Source organism: Bufo gargarizans, chromosome 8 (genome assembly GCF_014858855.1).
Source record: "Bufo gargarizans isolate SCDJY-AF-19 chromosome 8, ASM1485885v1, whole genome shotgun sequence".
Taxonomy (NCBI): domain Eukaryota; kingdom Metazoa; phylum Chordata; class Amphibia; order Anura; family Bufonidae; genus Bufo; species Bufo gargarizans.
The window spans coordinates 138,426,416-138,448,100 of record NC_058087.1 but is presented as its reverse complement, the minus strand read 5'-3'; the positions used below and the strand labels follow the sequence as shown (position 1 = coordinate 138,448,100).

Below are 21,685 nucleotides of genomic sequence, written 5' to 3'. Positions count from 1 at the left end.
TTCAATGGGCGTGCTTGGTCCGCATCATGGATCAAAGTAGTGCACGTCTCCATGATTTTTTTTTTACTCACCCACGGTCAGTAAAAAAAAATACTGAAATGTGAATAGACACATTTTAAATCAATAGGTACGTGTGCTGTCCGTGAAAAACGGAAATGTGGACAAGGCCTTACAGTAAGAGAGCTGCAAGAGAAAGGACAGTCCCCTGAGCTGTGACAGAGAGAGCTGCAGAAGAAGGTCCACACCCCAAGCTGCTGGTCTGAAGAGAATCTAGCAATTGGAGCAATAAATGAGGAGATCTCTGGATCCATGTGAGGTGCAGGGCTGGTTCTAGCTTTGTTAGAAAGAGATTATCGTGTACTGTATGATGCCTGATTTTCATTTTTCGCATTAGTCATGGCATAACCTCTTTAAGGTATTGTCCCAGAATGAGAATGTATTAGCAGTCCACAGGCTAGGTCATAAATGTCTGATTGGTAGGCGTCCAACTGCTGGGACCCTCACCAATCATGAGACCAGCTGGTCCCGTGTCTCCTGTTTGAATGGAGTAGCCATTGAGCATCTGTACTTCCACTCCACTCAAAGTCTATGGGACTCCTGAACACCGCACAAAAGTACATTCCACATTTTGAGCTTGAAGGTCTCTTCAGGAAGATATTTTGAAAGATAACTTATCAAGCTGATTTCTTAAGTAGGTGTTTTAAAATTTTCAGAGATTGGGATAAGATTTTATTGTTATTTGCATTCTGTGCATGAAAAGACACTTGCAAGGAATGTGAACTACTCTAACCTCAAGAGGAATCCATAAGTGGCACATGGTGACTCTCTCCACATCACTTCAGTGTGATGCTGATGACAGTATGAAGTGGTTTTGTGACAAAATACAATACTTTATCTGTAGTAGATAAGGGGAGAACAGGGCGTATAATGGAGGGGAAGGTCCTAATGTGAAGTATATATCCACAGAAAATGCCTCTGAATATTCTGCTAAAACTACTGTGAAATTTAGGATTTTCTAAGATGAGCTATATATAAGAAGAAAGAAACCTGTGTGCAAGACCACACTGTCGCTACCTATACGCCAGACCAGTCCTTTTCTACCTGTCCTATGTGCCAGACAACACCGTAAATACCTCTTCTATGGCCAGACCACACCTTCCATACATACCCTGTGTACCAGACCACACCTTCCCTACCTGTCCTGTGTAACAGATCACACCTTCCCTACCTGTACTATGTCCAGACAATACCTTCTCTACCTGTCCTATGTGCCAAACTACACCATCCCTACGTGTACTATATCCAGACCATAACTTCTCTACCTGTCCTATGTGCCAGACCACACCATCCCTACCTGTCCTGTGTATCAGATCACACGCTTAACTACCTGTCCTATGTATTAACCAGACCACACCTTCCCTATCTTTCCTGTATACCAGACCACCCTTTCCTATCTGCCCTATGTGACAGACCACGCTTCCCTATCTGTCCTATGTGCAAGACCACCCCTCTTCTCTACCTGTCCTATCTGCCAGACTATACATTTTCTACCTGTCCTAATTGCCAGATCACCGTTCCTTACCTTTTCGTGTGTCAGATCACTCCTTCCCTATTTGTCCTATGTACCAGACCACTCCTTCTCAACCTCTCCTGTGTGCCAGACCACTCTTCCCTAACCTATCCTGTGTACCAGATCACACCTTCCCTTCCTGTCCTATCTGCCAGATCACACCTTCCCTTCCTGTCCTGTGTACCAGATCACACCTTCCCTTCCTGTCCTGTGTACCAGATCACACCTTTCCTTCCTGTCCTGTGTACCAGATCACACCTTCCCTTCCTGTCCTGTGTACCAGATCACACCTTCTCTACCTGTCCTATCTGCCAGATCACACCTTCCCTTCCTGTCCTGTGTACCAGATCACACCTTCCCTTCCTGTCCTGTGTACCAGATCACACCTTCTCTACCTGTTCTGTGTGCTAGAACTCATTTCCTTACACAGGATAATAAATTGTAATTGTAATTGCATAGCCAACCCTAACCAGTTAATTTCTTTTGTAGAAACATGAAAACCCACCCAGCTGTTGTCCTGCTCCTCTTTTTCGTGATTGGCTATGGATCTTCTGAAAATTCCACAACGTCGAGAGGCTGTGGCCTGGACATTTTTCCACGCTACGTGTACCTTTGCGACCTGGATGCCATTTGGGGGATAGTTGTGGAGGCCGTGGCTGGTGCAGGCGTCCTTACAACCTTGCTTCTTATGTTGATCTTATTGGTAAGACTCCCTTTCATCACAGAGAAGGAGAAGAAAAGTCCTTTGGGAATACATTTCCTTTTTCTTCTTGGAACTCTTGGATTGTTTGGCTTGGCTTTTGCATTCATCATACAAGAAGACGAAGCGATCTGCTCTACTAGAAGGTTCTTGTGGGGCGTCTTATTTTCCCTTTGTTTCTCATGTCTGCTTGCTCAAGCCTGGAGGATCCGTAAGCTTGTCCGGCATGGCAAGAGCCCATCAGGCTGCCATCTTGTTGGAATGGTTATATGTCTGGTGTTGGTTCAAGTCATTATTGCTACCGAATGGATTATCTTAACAGTCGTTAGGGAGAAGAAGATGGCCTGCAGTTATGAGCCAATGGATTTTGTCATGGTTTTAATTTATGTCATGGTTCTCCTAGTGGTTACCTTCGGTCTCTCGCTTTTCACACTGTGTGGAAAATTTCAGAAATGGAAAAAAAACGGAATATGCCTTATTATTACAACTTTTCTTTCTGTCTTGATATGGGTGGCTTGGATGACTATGTATCTTTATGGTAACAACGAACTGAAGAAAAAAGACAAGTGGAATGATCCTACCTTGGCCATTGCCCTGATCGCGAGTGGATGGGTGTTTCTCATCTTCCATGCCATCATAGAGGTCCATTGTACCATTCTACCAGCACCACAAGAAAACGCAACAAATTATTTCGATACGTCCCAACCTCGTATGAGAGAAACACCTTTTGAGGAAGATATTCAGCTGCCCCGGAGCTACATGGAAAATAAAGCTTTTTCCATGGATGAACACAATGCAGGTAAGTGGGACAAGTCACTTATATTTGATATTACAAAAACTGTTTGAAGGGAATTCATTACAGTAACTGACTCCTGATCAGCAGGAGTAAAGAAGCACATGACTGCAAAGGGTTTATTTGTAATCTGTCTCCATGGAGATACATAGATCTGCATAGGAACTGTATACACAAAACAGTAGATTGCTAAATCAAGTACCTGGCTGCAAAGGTGCACATAGCCTTTCAACTGTGAAACATTGTGAATTTGATGTGTCAATTTACCTACTGGTTATTGTTTCATGTGAATGGATCTTAAAGGGTTATTCCCATTTTGGACATTTATGCCATTTCCACAAGATAGCTTTAGATAGCTCTAAAAGTTCAAAAGGAACCCCCCTCCCCCTTTGCCCGGAGAACGGAGAAGTAGCTGCGCATGCACAGCCTTTTCCATTTACTTCTATGGGACTTAGCACAGTAAACAGGCTAGAAATTGAAGGAGAGCTGTTTTTGAGATAGATATAGGTCCTACAGGTGGTAACCACACCTATCAGATATTTATGTCATATTTTGTGGATATGTTATAAATGTCCAGCTGGGAATAACCGCTTTAAAAAGATGTCCAGGCTCGAGGGCCTTTCGGCTTGACCCTCCCATGTTGCCAGACTCGCAGAGGAAAGCTTACCGGCTCCCCATTCCTGCTCCTCTAGTCCTCCACTTCCACTGATGCTCTGCAGTCCCACGTGTCAACACCCGGGTACATGCACCGCCGCAGCCAATGACTGGCCGCAGCGGTGATGAATCCCCCATGTGTCAATGAGTGACATGACTGATGGGGGGACGTGTGTGTGTTTTCGGGCTGAAAGTCCCCCAAGCATGGCCAAACCCTTTTAAGTGATTGAAAATGTGGTAACCCAGAACCTATAGGAGTGCATGCGCTAGATCAGGGCTTCTGAAGCTTTGTCTCCTGGGGCTCCATCAGCTGCAACATGTATCTTACCGTTAGTCAAGGTCTTGCTCAGTGTATATACCATTTGTCTCCTGCACTCAGTATCAGAGCTTGTTCACACAACGGTATGTATTTTGCAGTCCACAAAAAACGGATCCGCAAAAAATACGGATAATATCTGTGTGCATTCCGTATTTTGCGGAACAGAACAGCTGGCCCTTCATAGAACAGTACTATCCTTGTCCGTAATGCGGACAATAATAGGACATTTTCTATCTTTTAGCGGAATGGAAATACGGACATACAGAAATGGAATGCACACGGAGTAACTTACATTTTTTTGCATACGGCAGGTCCACAGTACACGGGCAGAATCCAGAATCACGGATCGTGGACCCATTCACTTCAATGGGTGTGCAATCCGGGAGATGTGGAACAGAGGCACGGAACGAAAGCACTACGGAGTGCTTATGTGGGTTTACTCTATGTGCCTCTGCACCGCAAAAAAGTAGTACATGCACTACTTTTTAGCATTGCGGACCAAATAATGCAGATCGCGGACCCCATTTAAGTGAATGGGTCCGCGATCCGCATGCGGTCGCCCCGCGGTCGGTGCCCGTGCATTGCGGACAGCAATTTGCTGTCCGCAGCACAGGCATGGAGCCCTTACGTTTGTGGGCATGAGCCCTAAGAGTGTATTGACATGTTCGTAGTTCTGGGTCCACATCCGTTACACAATTTTGCGGAACGGGTGCGGACCCATTCATATCAACGGGGCCACAAAAGATGCGTGCAGCACACCGTGTGCTGTCCACATCCGTAGTTCCGTTCTGGAGGGCATGCTCTAAAAACGTTAGAGCATGCCCTATTCTTGTCTGTAATCCCGGACAAGAATAGCCATTTCTATCATAGGGCCGGCTATGTGCGGTCCGCAAACTGCGGCATGCATGCGGGATGGCATCCGTGTTTTGCAGATCTGCAACTTGCGGACCGCAAAACACTTGCGGACATCTGAATGGACCCTAACACCAGGACAAAAGGAGTCAATTATGTTGTTAAAGCAGATTGCTGCAGCCATAGAAAGACCTGAGCGGCAAGACAAACCACCATATGTCAGGACTGCCTCTCTAGATGCTTCTTTTTTTATTTAAGAAATTTGCTTCAAAATAAAAATAGGCTAATTGTCCCCTAAATCTTTGTGCATGTGACATTGAGATTGTGTAGGGGGTTCAGAGGTAGCTGCAGCAATGGCTCAAAGGCTTTGTCTGCCACCCAATGACGCCAGTATTATAAGTGATGCTTGGGTGCAGAGATATTTAAAGGGGTTCTCTCACTTCAGCAAATGGTGTTTTATCATGTAGATAAAGTTGATACAAGGCACTTACTAATGTATTGTGATTGTCCATATTGCCTCCTTTGCTGGCTGGATTCATTTTTCCATCACATTATACACTGCTGAATTCTAGGGGTTATGGGCACCGCTGCAGCGCAGATACGAGGTGGCCAGAATCGGAGCTGCTGCGTATGTGTGCCTATGTGCGCTTCCATGGTCCCGGCCACCAAAGAGGCCGCGCTTTTTCCTATAGTGTGCAAGCAGGACCACCACTGATGGATTGTAGGGTGGTTGTAACCATGGAAATGAGCAGTGTGAATTGTGATGGAAAAATGAATCCAGCCAGCAAAGGAAGCAATATGTATAATAACAATACATTAGTGCCTGGTATTAACTTTCTCTACATGATACATGCCTTTTGCTGAACGAGCACTGTGAAATATAAGAACTTATTTTTTTCCCATGTCCGTTCCTCTGTGCATTACATGTCCGTATGTCGGCATGGAAGTTCTGCATTACGGACAAGGATAGGACTGGTCTGTTAGGGGCTGGTCGTTCCGCAAAATGCAGAATTCACATGGCCGATATCTGTGTTTTCAGATCTGTAATTTGCAGACCGTAAAAAAACATCCAACGGCCGTGTGGATGAGCCCTAAGGTAGAAATGTACAAGGAATTCTTCCGGAATGTTGAACAAACGCAACTCCCAATATAACCAGCATAATAAGGGTTAACGGCCGCACACTAGCACAGGACGGCGCGACCAGGAGGCTTTTATCTCCTCTGCCTCCAGACTCTTACCTTTTAAGAACTTTCAGAGCCGTCCATTTAATTTGTAGGTCGTAATAGAAATCATTTGATGGGCTGACAGACAAAATCATTACTGCAGTTCCTCCAGAAAGGGAGTCTGCCTTCCTATAAACCCACTGTAAAACCGTGCCGACCCCATAGCACTCCGTGTACGAGGATTTTTGTACCTTTTTACAAGGATACTAAATATTTTGATTTTATACAAGGCTGTCTCGCCTTACGGGGTCATCAAATGTTTGTGTTGTTCAGTATTACTACTTATAGTCGCCTATTAGAGGTGTAGACAGAGAAGAGAGGTCCATAGGGTCCGTGCGGGAAGCCACCGCACTTTCCATCTACAGACTGGAGTGCCTAAAGGTTGACTTGTAGGAAAGAAGGACTGGCTCGTGGGTCGCCAGTGTAGGTTCACACATCTACTTTTGGGTATCAACATCTCCATTCAGGGTATTTCTCATGGATCAGCAAACTGGGCAGTTGCCTAGGGCTCCTCATTTGTTAAGGCTCCCCCAAGAACAGGAGCCCAAAAAAAAAAAACACACAGCAGCGTATGGTGGTATCATTTGGGAGATCTTCTGCTGTATTATGTCCAAACTATGTAATAATATTACATGCCTATTTTAAGGGAGTATTATTGTATTGTGGTACTATGTGGACTGTATATGGCAGCATTATGTGGGCTAAAATTTTGGTCTAAAGACGGCAATGGAAGGATCTGCTTTCCTTGTCACCTATTGCCTCATTTTCTATAAAGCCAGCCATGCCTTAGCTGCCGAAGAGGCTTCCTCTATAATATGCCCTTGCATCCTGTATGTATATGGAAGTATTCAGATTCCCCTTAGCAGAAGTATATGGTAGAACGGCTTCCTTTTCTCTAATTCATGCATTCACGTTCCTTTAAAAAGGACCTGTCGCCTCTCCTGACATGTCTTGCACCCCCATATAATACCAATTCTGAAGCATCACTTGTTATGACTCCGTGTTGTACCTTTCCTGTATTATTCCTGCTTGAAGTTCTGAAATAATTACTAGCAGTTAAGGTGCAGACGGGTGTTACCAGTTGGGGGGTGGTGTCCTTGTACAGTCTGACACCAGCAGCACAGATCGGACAGAGTCAGACACTGGGCATTTATTTGTAAACTTCTAGCAGGAATAATACAGTAATGGCACAACATAGAGCCATAAGATTAGATGCTCCAGAATTAGTATTATATGGGGGATGCAAGACATGTCAGGAGAGGGGAGAGGTCCTCTTTAAGAACCAAAGCCCTGTGGCTAAGTGTGGCCCTGAAGGAAAGGGCGTCTGGTCATCAGGGCTGTGGCTGGGTCACACAGTCCTTGTTTGCTTATAGTTGTAGTCCATTCAGTTTTTAAAGACACAGTGAGATTTATTAAAACTGGTGTAAAGGAGAACTGGCTAAGTTGCCCATAGCAACCAATCAGATTCCACCTTTTATTGTTCAGAGCTCCTGGGAAAAGTGAAAGGTGAAATCTGATTGGTTGCTATGGGCAACTAAGCCAGTTTTTAATCATACCAGTTTTGATAAATCTTCTGCAAATTCCTGGAATGTACTGATAATGAATATTATCAGAACACATTCATCTCTGCCCTTAAAGGGGTTGTCCGGGCTCAGCTGGACACGGACATACCTCCATTTTCACCCTGGCGGTCCCCCTGACTTGAGCATTGGAGCAGTTTATGCTCCGATGCTCTCCTTTTGCCCTGCGCTAAATCGCGCAGGGCAAAGGCATTTTTTGGAGATCTGGTGGGGTACCGGGCTCTTCATGGGGCTACCAGGAAGCCCGGTGACGTCACCGGCACTGATAGGCGGGATTTAGCGCTGCCCTAACCAGTAAAACAGCTAGGGCAGCACCATGTTTCCACCCGGCAGTGTGTTATTGAAAACAAAAGAGACCTTGCCCTGCACGATTTAGCGCATAGGGAGCATATTGGAGCATGAGATGTTCCGATGCTAGCCTCAGGGGGGCTGCCTGGGTGAAAATAAGGGTATGTCCGGGTTCAGCTGAACCCGGACAACCCCTTTTAAAGGGATATTCTCATCTAATAAAGTGATGATATCTCGCTAGGAAATGCCGTCGCTTTATGTTCAGTGGGGTAGGGGGTCTGACCTTTGGGCCCCCACTGATCCTGCCTTAATGTGAAGGCACTGGTATGGCGCCAAAGCCTCTTTACTGTTAATCCCTGCACAGCGACACCCTAGCCACCCGCTATGTAGGGAGCTGCAGCCCCACTTAATTGAATGGGCCCAGCCGCACTTCTCTACATAGTCGGGTTGCCAAGAGTGCCGATGTGCAGTGAAAATGTAGAAAAGGAGGTGCCGCGCTAAAGCTGCCTAGTAGTCCCTTTTATTCTTAGGAGGTTGGACCTCCACCAGTTACCAAGGTATATTCTAGCAATATGCCATGTTTAAGCTGGCCATTCAGTACTGGCTTCAGTCGGCCATTTCTGAACCACTTGTCATACGTGGTTGTCTGTGAAGTTCATGCCATAAGTTAAACAAGAAATCACTGATGGACCTCTGGTTTGATCTGTGGCCTAGTCTGGGTTTCCATTGATGTGATGTAAATCTGTCATTCAGCATGAAAAACTTTTTTCATCTACAGCACCTAACAATGACCCCAAAAAAATACAACATGGCAGATCAACTTTTTCACAGATACCTGCCATCGGTCTGCATCTGTCACACTAGTTTGTGCCACAGAAAGGACGGTTGGTGGTCAGAGAATGGCCATCAAGAATCTCTACTGTACTGTATGGTCGGCTTTAGCAGTACTTTTTCAACTCCCATCCTTACTAGAATTTGAATGTGATTTCCTGTTTTAGAAGGTATATCTCATATTATCCAGCTCGCAGCCCCTTTACGTTCCGGATCATAGGGTTTCCAGCCATGAAACTCACGGGGTTGTGCAGCCAGTAAATACTGATGACCTATCCTCTGGATAAGTCATCAATATCTGATCGGCGGGGGTCTGACACCCGGCTGATCAGCTGATTAAAGAGGAGGCGGAGCTCCATTTATCAAAACTGGCTTAGTTTCTCATAGTAACCAATCAGATTCCACCTTTCATTTTCCAAAGGAACTCTGAAACATGAAAGGAGGAATCTGATTGGTTGCTATGGGCAACTAAACCAATTTTCTTTTACTTTCTAGTCTAAAGCATGATGGGACAGTGGTCACATGACAAACCAGGAAGTAGGATTCAAGCATGGGGGATAAGAGAAAACTGCAAATGAGGTAAATTTAAAAAAAATCCGAGGAGGAATGGGAAAAAGAGTAATTGATGAAATATAAACTTTAGAGTCAAAACTAGTTTATGGCAAAACTCCTTTAAGAATATACTACAGGAATGTGTTGTTTGCTTCCCAATGATAAGAAACTTGTGGTTCGGTCATAAAGGTTGTGGGGTAATCGATTAAGCATGGAGACAAGGTTTCTCGTTCAGCTGCTAAGTAACGGTATACTTCCATAAAACTAATCCATGTGTTTACTCTGTTTCATGAAGCCATACGATCTGGGGGATTTCGCAACGGAAGTTTAGGAAGCAGACCCAGCGCACCGTTCAGAAGTAACGTGTATCAGCCTACTGAGATGGCGGTTGTCCTCAATGGTGGAACAGTAAGTAATGAGCCAATGCAAAACTAATTAGAAAAAGGCAGCACTTCTAAATTAAGAATAAGAGTGGATGGGTGCCACGTTCTAGATCTTGATCAGAGGTCCAACACAATATGCAAAAAAAAATCTGCAGCACTCCTGTCGAAAAGAGGGTTTATTGGCCTATATCCATGCAGCGTTTCAGTCCTATCTCAGGACCTTAGGACAGTAAGTAGTTCTACTGAGAAGACATCAATAGCGGTCATGACTGATAGAGAAAACTACTATAATTGTACAGTTTATAGATGGATTCTACTTAAAACGACCCTTTAGTTCAAAAAATAAAATTCACATTAACTGGGGAATAAACAGAACACTTACCTGATGCCCTTCTTTTCATCTCTTCATCTGCAGGTCCGTCATTTCCCGGATTCCACTTCTGCCATCCCCGATGTCCACACCGCTTCTTGGACTACCTGGTGCATTTTGCAATCCAAGACACTTCCTCTTTCCCTCTGGTTGGCCAGAAGTGGTCACTTGAACAGTGCTGGCCAATCCAAGATCAGGGCTGGACAAGTAGGAAGTAGTCTGGTCTACTGATGTCTGAGAAGCGGTGCGGCCATCTTGTATGGCAGAATTGAAGATTGAGAATTAGCGGATCTGCAACTAAATAGATAAAAAGGAGGCCAGAGGTCATCATTCAAGTCTTCTGTTCCTTCCCTAGTTATTTTTTTATGGAACGGATGGTCACATTAACTGGAGAATCAAGAGGACACTTACCTGGTGCCTGTTCACCTCATTGCTAAGGATCCACCAGTTCCTGATCTCCCCAATCTGTTATGCACTGTGAATTTGGTAGTCCAAGACATTTTCTTCTCCCCTCGAATTGGCCACTACTGGCCAATCCATGAGGAGCGCTGGAAAAGCAGGAAGTGTCTTGGACTACCAGTCCACTGTGTGCATCAGATAGCCTGAAAAGCGGTGTTGCCATTTTGGATGACAGAAGAGGAGCTCAGGAATCAGTAGATCTGCAGCTGAAAAGATGAAAAGGAGGTCACCAGGAAAGTGTTCTGTTCATCCTCCAGTGAATGTGATATTTTTATTTTTCTTGAACTGGAGGGTCACTTTAGAGAGTTGAACACATTGGGGTCCATTTCAATGGCAGATTTCTTGCCTGTAACAAGTATAGGTCGATGATACGGCATGTTGATTGGCACTTGTATAAGCTCCATTGTATAAGGCATGCTTCCTTTTGCACCTTCTATAGCTATACTCCAGAGTCTACACTATACTCCATACTACTCCACAGCTGCATTCATAATTCTGCAGGCTTCTGAGTTGAAATTACCCAGCATTCCCTGCTGGCTCATTGTCTGCGCAATGTGCATGTGCCATCTCTCTGGGCTTTTAATATTGATGAGCTATCCTCAGGATAGGTCATCAATATCAGATCGGCAGGGTGCAACACCGGGCACCCCGCCGATCAGCTGCATGAGGAGACAGTGTGCGCAATGTGCACGTGTCATCTCCCTTCTCTCTTCCTGCTCGCAGCTGCTGTCTATGGCAAAGCAGCAGCGAGCAGGAAGAAAGAAGGGAGACGGCACGTGCGCACTGCGCGCGCCATCTCCTCATACAGCTGATCTGATATACTGCCGATCTGAGGATAGGTCATCAATATTAAAATCCCGGACAACCCCTTTAATCTATCCAAGAATGCAACAACAACAGAGCACTGTATATATATATATAGATATAGATATATATATATATATATATATATATATATATATATATATATACACAAGCTCATCTGAGCTACTAAAGGGGTGCCTGTCATAAGCTGTTGACTGGTTCCAGTAGCAACCTGCAGAATTGTGAATACAGCTCTGGACTATTACTTAGGAGGAACCGTGCAAGATATGTAAATCAAAGTATTATATTATGTACTACGTATATTGAGGTCAATTTGCAAAATTACTCTTGGAAATCCAGGGTCAGTTTTTTTTCCAATTCTTACTGTGTTTTCAATACTGTGTGTACATGAACATTAGGGAATTGTTGTACAAGCGATTCCCTAATAACTGAAGGGTTTACACTTCAAGCCACAACTTGCTCAATAAGTGAACTACTAGTAATGTCATATATTCATCCGATGCCTTTAATAGTCTATACAATTACGAACACGTGAACATGTCACATTTTGAGCACTGATTCCACCGCTGATTTATTTTACATCAGAAAACGCTTTTGCCTTTGACATGGTTTTACTCATCACCAAAACAGATCAATCATTTTTTCCCTTACTGAAGCTGTAGGGGTTACGTCCTCCGGGTGAAGAAGCTTTAGGCAGCTTGTTGCAGCAATGATTTGTGCTCGGCTTATTAGTCATTAGCCCCCTCCTCCAGAAACAATGGTTGGATATCCCTATAAGCTCTTAATGAGATATTCCTGTCTGTGGTCATCTCACATCTCACACAGTGTTAATTATCATATACCATTCATTGCACATGGCATTACTAACACACTGATCAGGTATAGGATTCATTCCGAGTACCCATCTCTCACCGTGTGCACATAACACACTGACAGGTATAGGATTCATTACCCATCTCTCACCCATGTGCACACCGAAGCATCACTAAACTCACCCTACGGATATTTTTATTTATGACATTATAATTGGGTAAATGCAAAGCAGTTTCACTCAGATTAATGGGGTAGTTGCAGATTAGACAAAAGGGTCAAGAATACAAAATGATCCCCTTTCCACAGGATAGTGGATGAGCATCTGATCAGAGGGGATCTAGTCCCTGGGACCGCCCGCTGATCACGATTCCGGGGGTTCTGTGTCTTCATATAAATGGAGCAACAGGTCGAGCAAGTTCTGCATTCAGTGCTCAACTATTTTGGCAGTCCCAAAGGGAAAAATGGAGGGGCAGTCACATGAACCTGATGCTTCATATCAGGAAACGGGATCCTTGTTCTGGTGATCAGTGGGGATCCCAGCGATCAGACACTCTCACCAATCAGATACTTATCCCCAGTCCTCTGGATAGGGAAAAAGTTAAGAAAAACTTGAAATGGTTTTAAAGGGGTTTTACGGGACTTAGATATTGATAGTCTATCCTCAGGATAGGTCATCAGTATCAGATAGGTGGGAGTATGACATCTGGAACCCCCCACAGATCACGAGAATTGGGGTTCTGTGTCTTCATATAAATGGAGCAACAGGTCAAGCATGTTCGTTGCTGGTCCATTCAGTGCTCAACTATCTCTGCCAGTCCCAAAGAGAAAAAATGGAAGGGCCGTCACATCCACAACCTGATGCTCCATTCATATGAGGAAACGGGATCTTCGTTGTGGGGATCGGTGGGGATCCCAGAGATAAGACACCCACCGATCAGATACTTATTCCTTATCCTCTGGATAGGGAATGATAAGAAAAATTTGAAAGGGTTCTAAAGGGGTTTTCTGGGACTTAGATATTGATGGTCTATCCTGAGAATAGGTCATCAGTATCAGATAGGTGGGGGTCTGACCAATCAGCCGCCGCCACCACCGTAAACTATAGAGTGGATAGAAGGCTCCGTCCACCACACAGTGGGTGAAACCTTCTGCTTCTGGCTCCGTCCACTGTATAGCTTTCGGCGCCATCAGCAGGAAGTTAAAGAGCCAGGACAGGAAGAACAATACATGGAGTGATTTCAATAAATTGTATCTAGAAAACCATCCACCAATTTTTTATGTAATTTTTTTTATAAAGAATAGTTATATATAGTTTGTTAGTATGTGATAAAACATTTGATGGGTGTGTCCCCTTAGAGTGTATAATGACTCATACTACATAAATATGGATTAGACGGTGGCGGTCCAAAATGGTTACCATGTACACAGAAGCAACACTCTACCACTACTAAGTTACTATAAGGCCTCTTTCACAGGGTGCGATGCATGAAGCGAACGCATAACGTCCGGACTGAATCCTGAACCATTCACTTTAATGAATCTGTGCGGATGAGCCTCGTTTTTCACGCATCATCTCTGCATCCGGGAAAAATCACAGCACGTTCTATATTGTGCGTTTTTCACGCAGCCATGGCTCCATAGACGTGAAAGGGGCTTCAGTGAAAAACGGATTGCATCTGGATGCGATGCGTCTTTCACTGATGGTTGCTAGGAGATAAAGATTGCTATTCTTTAGTTTTTTCATGCGCGTGAAAAACGCATCAAAAACATATTGCACCGCGTGGAAAAAACTGAAACACTGAACACAGTCGCAGACAAAACTGACTGAACTTGCGTGCAAAACCATCCGTTTTTTCCTGCACAGACGCTGATTTATTCCTAAAGCTTGTATGAAAGAAACCTAAGGCCAGACACACACAATAATGATTTATAATGCTGTGTGACCCTGAGGCCTCTTTCACACAAGTATTATGGATTCTCTCAGGATCTGTTCAGGAAAAAAACGGATGGTTTTGCAGGCAAGTTCAGTCAGTTTTGTCTGCAATTGCGTTCAGTGTTTCATTTTTTTTTCCCCGCGCGCATGTGTAATCAGTTTTTGATGCATTTTTCCCATAAGTGAAAAAAAACTGAAGAATAAAAATCCACATCTCCTAGTAACCATCAGTGAAAAACGCATTACATCCGGATGCAATCTGTTTTCCACTGAAGCCCCATTTGCTTCTATGGAACCAGGCCTGCGTGAAAAGTAGAATATAGAAGATGCTGCGATTTTCCTGAACGCAGAAATGACGCGTGAAAAACATTGAAATGAATGGGTCAGGATTCAGTCCGGATGTAATGCGTTTGCTTCATACATCACAGCCGGACGGAAAACTCACTCGTGTGAAAGAGGCCTGAGAGTCCTGGAATCTATTGTATTATTTTTATGTCAGTGTAAGAGTCCATTCACACGTCTTCAACTGTTTTGCGGACCGCACGTGGCCGGCACTATAATAGAAATGCCTTTTCTTGTCCGTGTCTGCGGATAAGAATACGACATTCTATTTTTTTGCGGGGCCGCGAAATGAAGGTGCGGATGCGGACAGCACACTGTGTGCTGTCCGCATCTTTGCGGCCCCATTAAAAATGAATGGGTCTGTACCCGTTCCAGGACTATCAGAGAGGAGTCCCCTGGCTTTGGGCCTCGAACTTTAGTCCCTGATTAGTAATATATTGTAATCTTTTCTTGCATCGGTTGCACTCACCAGAGGACCCTTCATATAACACGTTTGGGGGTTCTCCTTTAAAATGTGTTCAGCGTTTTTACGCCTATCCCTTCCATGCCCTTACAGAACACGCGTAGCTGTGAAGTTCTGATTATTTAGCGTTATTTATTGAAGCCGATGTAAAGAATAAATTCCCCACTGCATTCGGGTAGAAGGTTAATGTCGGCCCCGTGCGTTGCACTATTCATTATGGATGCTATTGATTTCTGTGTTTCTCCAAGTCAAGTTCACATTACAGTCCGAGTTTAAAACTGAATGCGTAAGTGGCAGCTGTAGTGGAAGTGTTACTGGGTTATATCATTACTGCGCTAAATACCTGGCTGCATTGTGAATAATTACATTACATATCTGAACGGGAGACAAGGCAGCGTCCAGATTCTGGTGCATTAGTGCTGCAATTGTGAGCTGCACCATAACCCCCCCAACACACGTACATACACACACATAGACACATACAGGCACTCACATACATACATAGATATACACACATTTAAACGCGCATACATATACACATACATACACTCATAGACACACATACACATATAGACGCACACACATGCTCACATACATACACACTCATACACACAAACACACACATAAATACATACACGCATATATACACACTCATAGACACACACTCATACACATACATACATGTACACACACATATATACATACATACACACTCACATACATCTACATACATTTATCGGTTCAGGGTCCATTCACACGTCCGGAAAATGGGTCCGCAATTTTGCGGAACAGGTGCGGACCTATTCATTTTCAATGGGGCCGGAATGTGCTGTCAACATCCGCATTGGCGGATGCGCACTTCCGTTCCGTAAAAAATAGAACATGTCCTATTCTTGTCCGCAATTGCGGACAAGAAAAAGCATTTTCTATGACAGTGCCGGCGATGTGGGGTCCGCAAAATGCGGAACGCACATTGCCAGTATACGTTTTTTGCGGATCCGCAAAACACTTACGGACGTGTGAATGGACCCTAAGGCCACCGAGCAGTTAATGAAAATCTGGTTGTCAATTAGATTACAGGCACTCTCATCACTACCAACGTTAGGCTGGATAAGCACATACATTGGCTGTGTGCTGAATGCTCCACAGTCATCACTCCCAATTTCCCCATACACATGCATGCTTCACTGGCAGTGGCTTGTCTTCCCAAGAACAAAAGGATCAGGCGTGCTGTAATTCAGCTGCCCAATCCGTATCTCCTCTGACATCTGTGTAGGGGGAGAGTTGAGAGGCCTCCATATACATTAAATGGTTGGCCAATCCTATCAAAATTGGAAGGTTTGGCCGAAATACATAGGTATGGCCAGGGTTAGGGCTGGCTGTAGACATGAGATATTTATCTGCAGACCATTAGCAGATCCAGTTATCTTTAGTAGCATCAGCTGTTAATCTTAAACTGGCATATTATGGGGATTACAGACCGCCAAGTAGTCTTCTTGGATGACAATACCGTAAATTAAAACAACAAATCACTGAATTCTGCAGTGATCTGCCTAGTCTATCCTAGTCTGGGCTTCCGTTGATAGGATACAGAGCTGTTGTTAGAACGACTTATCAACTATGGCACTTGACAAAGGCCAAAAAAGATCCAACACAGCAGATCAGGTTTTGACAGATATCTGTCATTTGTCAGAATTTGTTACGCTTGTTCCTATCATAAAAAGTTGCCGAATGGTTGGCAGAACATCTCTAGTACATGGCCATCTTAATTTGTATGAGCACCACAGATACCAGATTGTCAGCAGATCTCTCAAATTTAGTTGGATCTCTCAATGGTCTGCAGATAAATATCTTAAGTCTATGGCTAGAGCATGAGACCATGCTGTTGGCCAACAGTTGTCTCTCCCGATCCTTCCATACATATATGCATACTTGGCTTAGCCGGTATATGTAGTAAATGAGAGAGAGAGGAGAAATCCTCCCCAAATAAAAAAAGATTGGGCATTGACATACAACATGTCCAATCCTTATCTCCCCTGATATCTATAGTTGGGTGATAGTTGGGAGAACGCCTTACACAATAGATGGTTGTCTGAACCCACTAAAATCGGTGGGTTTGGCTGATACATATCTAATGTGTATAACCAGCATTTCCTCTCCCCCTAATGAATACCCATGAAGTAGAAGATGCATGTATATGGTGGAAACAGCTATTGAATGTGTATGGCCAACTTTAGACAAGTAGTATAATTACAATATTTTCATAGTTGAGCATAGGTGTGCCAATCCCCAAATTGTAGAAAGTTTAGGCTTTGGCGTGAAATTTGTCCAAAGGTAGCCATAGTGAGCAGTCAATTATTAACTGGAATGATTTAATGCTTCCCAACATGGAGAATGTTTAGCATGACGCTCATCCCAGATGTATCTTCCCAAAAATAGCACCTCTCTGTGGACACCATAAAATATTTTAAGGGTTTCTTTTGTTCTCAATGCTAATGCCTATATCTGCATAGCTTGCCACAGAGGTCAGGATTTTCAGCTGTCCATTTGTTGTCCTTATTTCCAGATTCCAACCGCTCCTCCAAGTTACACTGGACGACATCTTTGGTGAAATGCATATAGGTTCCAGAGGGACAGGTTTTTCAGCCTCTGGCCCTGTCTTTTGTGAGGGAGGAATCAGTAGCAGGACACAGCCACACCACACTCAAGAGCTCTGGTAATCCTATCTAATAGGGTTTATCTATACAGGAACAGCTGTGAACTCTTGAAATAACTACTAAAGAAGGATGTTATCACCGCTAACTCGAAGGTGCTCCACACACCCAACAAGATTCACTTTTTACAGAACAACAACTGCGTTAAGATGGAAAATGCCACTTAAGTGAAGTGAACCCTGGTGGCTTATGGTGCACTTGCACTGTAAATCTAAATTCTAAACCCTAAGCATCACCACGGCTCTTCAGTAATAACAATTGGATTTCCATGGCTTAGAAGTTTAGGACAACATTTTGATCAACAATGAGGAATCCCAGTGCTGTTATGCAAGGGCCATATTGCTGTATAGAAGATATAAGTGTTTGGCAAGACAGAACTGCAATATGATTCACGCTATGACATTCTAAAGGACCTTGTGTTGGACTGGAGTTCCTTGGGCCCCCAGAGGAAAGTATTCTTGGGGGCTAACCCCATATCATCAATAAGATCTAATAGGTTTTGATTCAAAGAAACAGACCCTAATGGCAATGTCTTGTCTTCAAAGGCAGCTCCAAATGTTTTATTTGCTCCTGGACCTTTGGGGCCCACTATGGTATCAGAGCCTGGGCCCACAGGAGTATACTCTGGTACTGTAGTGGGCCAGTCCGACGCTGCAAATGTGTGAGGGACAGGTCTTCATAAAAAAAAGTTCTAAATCTATTTACTCCTGAACACTATCTGTAACTTTGTACATGCACTACAATACTTATTTTGTACTGATCCTGAGTTACAGTCTGTATTATAGACTAGAGCTGTATTAACAAATCTGTCGGCTTCAGAGCTCAATTCCCCCAGCATTCCTTGCTGACTGAATGTCTACACAGACCTTGTTCTTGTGGGCTTCATTCTGGGAAGTGTCCTCTTTACATCAGGTTCTGTACTTAAATGTTAAAAAAACCTAACTTCTTCCGGATTCCCCTGTAATTTAGTGGGGTGTTTGGCAACAAACTTATTATACCAACCTGGAGAATTGTGAATACAGCTTTGGGCTGTAATTCTAAATTTGTAAAAGGCAAGAATAATACAGATGACAAATGAGATCATTTTAAAACAGCATAGACTGTAATAAAAAAGTAACTTGCAAAACCGAGCCATAGGAATTTCTGTAATAACATGCATTCCCACCTAAATGAAAAAAGAAAATCCTTAGGCAATATGAATTCTATGGCAGTCTTCCACCAAGTGAATACAATTTCAGTTTAGTTGTTTCCTCGTTATATCTGTTTCTCAGAATTAGACTGACCACCAATATGGGTGACAATACCTTGGGATGGTGCCCATCTAATCTATCCGACAAAACCTGAGATATATGTGAGCATGGGATATATCACTACATAGTTAGGCAGATTTTATATTCAAGAGCCTGGAGAAGATGGGTGGCATCCTCTGTGGGAGATGCAATAGGGCCCATTGGTTGTCCCCTCAGATTTTTCAGAAACAAATATAATTAAGTAACAAAAGTCAAACTCTTGACAATTTGAAGGACACGGACAACCCAGAATCTTACATTGTTTGACCATCTTCGGTGAGAATGTTCCTTAAGACTTTTGCGTTAATATATGACACAAGGACAAGAGTTTTTTTTTTATGTTATGACTGGTGTAAATAGTAGACATTTTTGTTAGAAGCTGATTGGATAAAAAGGAGCTATGTCAATGAGATATTTTTGATGTAAAATGTAATTATAATAATGAATTGTACAGATGAGATGATGTCGTTTTTCAAAATTAACAACTAACGGTGTTTAGTGGGTGGGATATACATAGAAGAGATGTGGGGTACATAGAAAATATGAAAATGAGGACCCCTCCTACGGGTTGGTTCATGTCTCCCTTCCCCACCAGTATTAGAAAGGTACATCATGAAAATTGTAGTGAAAGTAATCTTCTTACCAGTGACTGTATTTGTGAGTTATAACCTCCCTTCAGATCCTCAGCTGTGTCATGTGACCAACTGACACAGGACAGGAAACAAGATTTTTGTGGACTCACCTGTAAAATCTCTTTCTCGCTGAGTTTCATTGGGAGACACAGGACTGTGGGCTTACTATTCCTGCTGCGATCCGTGGGCGGAGCGTCTTCTTTCCGGACTGAGGGCATCCAGACGATCCTCATTGCCCTAGAAGCAGGACGATGTCTGAGTATCACGCACAACGGGGCCAATCTGGGGCAATGAGGATCGTCTGGATGCCCTCCGTCCAGAAAGAAGCTCCGCCCACAGATCGCGGCGGGAATAGTAAGCCCACGGTCCTGTGTCCCCCAATGATAACGAGCGAGAAAGTCATTTACTTCTCTATTCATTCCTATGACACTGACATTGATGCTCCTATAGGAATACACAAAGAAACTGGCCTCCAGTCGACACATAAGATGCTGTGTTATTTGGAGAGTCAGAGCCTTGGTCACAGCTGAGGATCAGAAGGGAGGTTACAACTCACAAATTACCTTCACTACAGTCACAGAATAACATTTTTGTGGGAGTGCTTCTTTAAGAAGGGAAGGGCAACATAACCCTGGAGCCAGGTCCTCACCTTCACTTTTGCTAACATTGTAGGGAGTCATGGGCAGGCCATCAGTACTCATTTGGAAGTGGGATTGTGCCACTCTAAACTCAGACCCTTCTACCCATGGAGACCTTAGGGTTATCTCTATATATATTTTTGCTTGCAGGTATAACCACCTAAAACTGAGAATAATACCTACAATAATACCAACCCTAATAAATAAAAAAATAGATAAAATGCCAAGTGGATATAAGCAAATAAACTGAGGAATCTCCCTGGAGGAGTATTTTTACATACAGAGGAAGGGTGCAAGGGGGATATATTAAATCTATTTTACATCTCGTCATCATTCACACTCTCATAATGTTTCTGCAGCCCGTTTGTTGTTGTTTTTTACCATGGTTTCACCCCATTGAAGTCACACATTACTTTCTGGTCATTAGATTCACACATGGTCACTCACTTTCCCTGCGTTCCTAGGAAGAATAAAGTAGTGAATTGTTTGTTAGTTTCCTTATCCTACATTGTGAGATATTTGTTTGTAGCAGGAAATTAGTTGCCAAGGGCAAGAAAAGGCTTTGTGGTTAGAGGGACTGTAGAAGACCGTATCATGTGATGGGCATGGCAAGGCTAAATGGTTGTACACAACATTAAAAGTGAGCCTTTGTTCCTCCAAGAGATAAGGGTTTCTAGGGGTGACTGGCAACAGCTTATCTCCCTCACTTTAAGGGACCTTTACACGGGCTGAGAATCGCACAGATTATTGCTAACGAGTGTTCATACTAACACTCGTTAGCAATGATCGGGCAGAGTTAATGTACTGCCGATTACCCGATCAACGAGCGAAACGCCCAGTTCATCAGGTAAACCAATCGTTTGTGCGCATGCAAAAATTATCGTTTACCGGCAGCAGATTGTGCCGTGTAAACACGATCTCCTGCCGGCAAACAACGAGTCCTTATGGGGAAGAGCGATGGCATTAGTGATCACTGCTCCCCATACTCTGGATGAGATGGCTGCATGTAAATGTAGCGGTCTCCTCCACTAGCGTTCCGCAGATCTTTGGGCAGGAAAGCTTGATCGTTCCGATTTATGCTTGATCCATCAACAATCTGAGGTGTATGAGGGCTTCCTACATCTCTCCTGAATGTTTTATCTCCCTCTCCCCATAGAGTCAGGTGAGTGTGTTTATTGGCAGGTCATGGGAGATGGCAGACAACGATCCTATGTGTATGCACATCTTATGGTTTGCAAATCTCACCAAAATGTTATCTGATTTTCAATAAATATCTCATGCCTTTGGCTTGCTGATGTAAAGCTGGCCATCAATGTTAGGTGGCACCCACAGATTTTGGCCTCCTGGCAGCAGATGCCAGGGGACATAAGGTGTTGAATTTCAACATGCCCAATTCTTTTGGTCGAAAGAGTGATAAACCACCATCAGAGGTATCTGGTAAGAGCGGCAAGAGTTAATTTC

General features: G+C 43.7%; 1 protein-coding gene across 1 annotated transcript in view; it reads left to right on the top strand.

The window, feature by feature from the left end:
- Positions 1-19,877, top strand: part of GPRC5B (G protein-coupled receptor class C group 5 member B) — a 45,675-nt gene extending 25,798 nt beyond the window's left edge. Inside the window, exons 2-4 of the mRNA XM_044302709.1 lie at positions 2,060-3,069; positions 9,659-9,771; positions 17,518-19,877. Coding sequence (XP_044158644.1) covers positions 2,064-3,069; positions 9,659-9,771; positions 17,518-17,562 — 1,164 coding nt within the window. The 5' untranslated portion in view covers positions 2,060-2,063 and the 3' untranslated portion in view covers positions 17,563-19,877. The remainder of the gene's footprint in view (positions 1-2,059; positions 3,070-9,658; positions 9,772-17,517) is intronic.
- Positions 19,878-21,685: the final 1,808 nt, after the last annotated feature.